The sequence below is a fragment of the Petaurus breviceps genome, unplaced genomic scaffold (assembly GCF_028583685.1).
Source record: "Petaurus breviceps papuanus isolate PSGF00001 unplaced genomic scaffold, PetGlider_PUasm1.0 187, whole genome shotgun sequence".
In the NCBI taxonomy this organism is placed as follows: domain Eukaryota; kingdom Metazoa; phylum Chordata; class Mammalia; order Diprotodontia; family Petauridae; genus Petaurus; species Petaurus breviceps.
In genome coordinates this window covers 25,030,141-25,033,485 of record NW_027185799.1, presented here as the reverse complement: position 1 = coordinate 25,033,485, position 3,345 = coordinate 25,030,141, and the positions used below count along the sequence as shown (strand labels likewise).

Here is a 3,345-nt window from a genome sequence, read left to right as displayed (position 1 = left end):
GGGGGGGGGGCGATGATATGAGGTAGCAAGCTTAATGTATTCAGGAGACTATTAAGCAGATCAGGACTGTCTCCCACTCCCCACTGTGTTTTATCAGCAGAGCATGTAACAAAACCAAAGAATTCATCAGCGTCACCCCCTAGGACATGCACAGCCATCTCTACTTTACAGATGAACAAGCAGTGCATCCGAGAGGGTAAATGATGGAGCCCCAGGCCGCTGAGGAGTCAGAAAGCACCTCAATGCTTGGGAGGAGGCTCCAGCAGCCCCTCTGGCCAGAGGCTGCCCCCATAGGGCTCCATCCCCACCTGCCAAACTTGCTGGAGAAATATCCATTCTGGATTCCCTCCCTGCAGGACTCCAGTATTTGATTCCTGCTGAAATGGGGAGCAGTGGATGAAACCAGATGTAAAGAATGCAGAAAAGGGGCAGTGTGATGTAATCTTTGAAGTTAGAGAACCTGGGTTCAAATCCAAGCTCAGGTACTAAAAACCTGTAGGAGGAAGACATTTAACCTCTTTAGGGTTCTCATCTGCAAAAGGAGAGTGTATATTAAATGATCCCTAAGACCCTTTTCAGGTCTAAATTTATGAGCCTCACCCTCTATATATCATGTGTTAATTTGGCTAATGTAGGACATGAGAAGAAAAATAAAGTCTCATTTTTTTTTTTGCATTGAAATTGCAGGTTTCTCAAAGATGACTCAGTTTATAGAGAGAACTCTTTTACATTCATCTATTCAAAACACATTTATCAAGTGCCTACTGTGGGTGGAGTAATATGCTAGGTATTGGTGAAGATAAAAAATTTAGACAGTATACATTCCCCACTAGGCTGTCAGGTATGTGAAGGAAGAGTTGGTTAGCCCCGTAGTTAAACCAAGATCCTAAATAGAAATCATGAGAAATACAAGATGCTACAAGGTAAGTTCAAAACACAGTTGTCATATAAGGTACTGGGGGAAAAGAGGAATTTCCACGGAGGGGTAGCCTTTACAATGAATTCAGCAGACAAAGCCAGGGAGGAAAGATCTTCCAGACGTCAGACACAGCCTTAAGCAAAGTCATGCTGCATGGCAAGAGACAGAGTCATACAGTAATATGAATGGGGCCTCAAAAATCAGGCTGTGAAGGACTTTGATTGCTAGACAAAGAAATTGGAAATCAGTAAGCAATAGGCAGCCACTGAAGAATCCTGAGAAACGATAACATGACCAGACCAGATCTAGATACAAAAAACAATTGTTCATCAATACAAAAAACCCCAAATACTAATAGAACATAAACAAAATGAACAAATTATGCAATTGCAATGACTAATTGTGGCCCCAGAAAAGAGATGAAGGCAGCTCTGACCTTTTCTCAGAGGGATGGGGGACAATCAATGCAGAATGTGGCACGTGCTGTCAGAAGCGCTTGCTATATTAACCAGCTTTGCTCAACTGTTTTCCCATTGTTAAGAGGGAAGGATTACTAGGTGGGAGGCTAAGGTAGGTATATTTCAGAACAATGGTGATGTAAAGACAAAAGCTTCAATAAGATTTTAATTTTAAGAAAAGAGATAGCATTCTGGCAATAGTAGGTAGCAAGATCTGGAATGGAGAGAGAATAGAAGATCCTTTAGGAAGCTATTGAAATCACAGAAACTCCAGTGGTAATGAGGAAAGGTACCGAGAAGGAATAAAAAGGAAGGGACAGACCATCACACCTGTGCATTCATGTTTGCTCCATCCAGGTAAACCTGACCTCCGTGCTGGTGGATGAGGTCACACACATCACTGATATTCTCCTCGAATACTCCATTAGTAGATGGGTAAGTGATCATGATGGCTGCCAGGTTCTCTTTATGCTTATCTACCTATAGGACAGAAAAGCAGAGGGAAATAAACCATTTGCATCTCCAGAATAGAAAGAAAAATGGCATCACAGAATTTGGAGTCTGGAAGATCATTTAGTCTAGCCTCTTTAGTTTACAGATGAGGAAACTAAAGTCCAAAATGACTGGGTGATGTGTCCAAGGTCACACAGTGAAGGAAGGGGCAGAGATGGGAACAGGAACTTGGTCTCAAATTCAAAAGCAACACCTTTTCTACTATACCTAGGCAGGTAGGTGGAGTAACAGATAAGGCACTGGACTTTGGAGTCAGAAAACCCTGATTTCAATTCTGCCCTCAGACATTTGCTAGCTTGTGTGACCCTGGGAAAGTCACTTATGCTCTGTCTCTATTTCCTCATCTATAACATAGAGGTTAACAATAGCACCCTCTATTCAGGGTTGTTGTGAGGATAAAATGAGATAATATTTGTAACATGCTTTGTGAATCTAAAAGTAACATATAAATGCTAGCTGCTATTATGATACTAGTCTCAGGCTTTTTATTCTAGAAATTGCCTGAAATCCCATGAGTAGCTAGGACATCTCAGCTATAATTAGCTCCCCCTCCCCTCCCCAAGTGAAGAAAAATAAAAACACCTATTCCAGCTAGTTCTCAACAGCCTAAGTTGGAGAAGGTCAAAGTGATTTTCTAAATAATTCGGACACAAATCTCTAAAGTGGGGTTTGTTTGTTTGGTTTTTAATCTGATTTTCATGGTGTCATGGATGAGCAAAGGACCCAGAGTCAAGAGACCTGGAAGTGATTCCTGGCTCTGCCACTTACCTCCTTTTGGGCCATGACTTGGGCAAGTCCTTTTACCTAAGCCTCAAGTCTTCATTTGTAAAATTCAGATAATACTTGTTAAGATAGACCCTTATAAAGGTCTAAATGCCCTAGACACCTCTCTAAGCCTATAAGGTCAGTTGGTCAGTAAGTAAGCATTTATTAAGCACCTAGTAATGTGCCAAACTCTATACTAAGAGCTGGGGATAATTGGCAAAGTGTTCCCTCACTGCAAGTTTCCTTATTAACCACAGGAGTCATAGGACCAATTAAAAAAACAACAACCACTGAATTATTATTATTGCTGTCTCAACTTTCCACTTTCCTTTGAGTACAGTGAATCCAGCTGACATCCCCGTCCCTCCCCCCCATCACCCCACCCCCAGTATTTCCTTTTCTTCTCTCTCCAAAAAGATAGATGAAGGGGAATTGTTGTCCTTGGCCTCCTGATAAAGCACAGATACACAGAAAAGCAATAGGTTGTCAGGCTGTTAGACCTAGGTTCATGGGATAATTAAGTAGGGACTTAAAAAAAAAATCAATGATTTTTTATGATTACATCATACGTTTGATGGTCTTATAAAGTGCACCCAAAGGCAAAGAACTTTTATCAGAGAGATCTGGGGAAGGAGAGAAGGAAGGAAGGAAGGAAGGAAGGAAGGAAGGAAGGAAGGAAGGAGGGAGGGA

At 41.6% G+C, this 3,345-nt stretch overlaps 1 protein-coding gene across 1 annotated transcript in view; it reads right to left on the bottom strand.

Moving 5' to 3' along the window:
• The window catches only part of GLDC (glycine decarboxylase), a 114,149-nt gene that overhangs the window by 28,569 nt on the left and 82,235 nt on the right, over window positions 1–3,345 (bottom strand). The window contains exon 18 of the mRNA XM_069090759.1: window positions 1,708–1,857. Coding sequence (XP_068946860.1) covers window positions 1,708–1,857 — 150 coding nt within the window. The remainder of the gene's footprint in view (window positions 1–1,707; window positions 1,858–3,345) is intronic.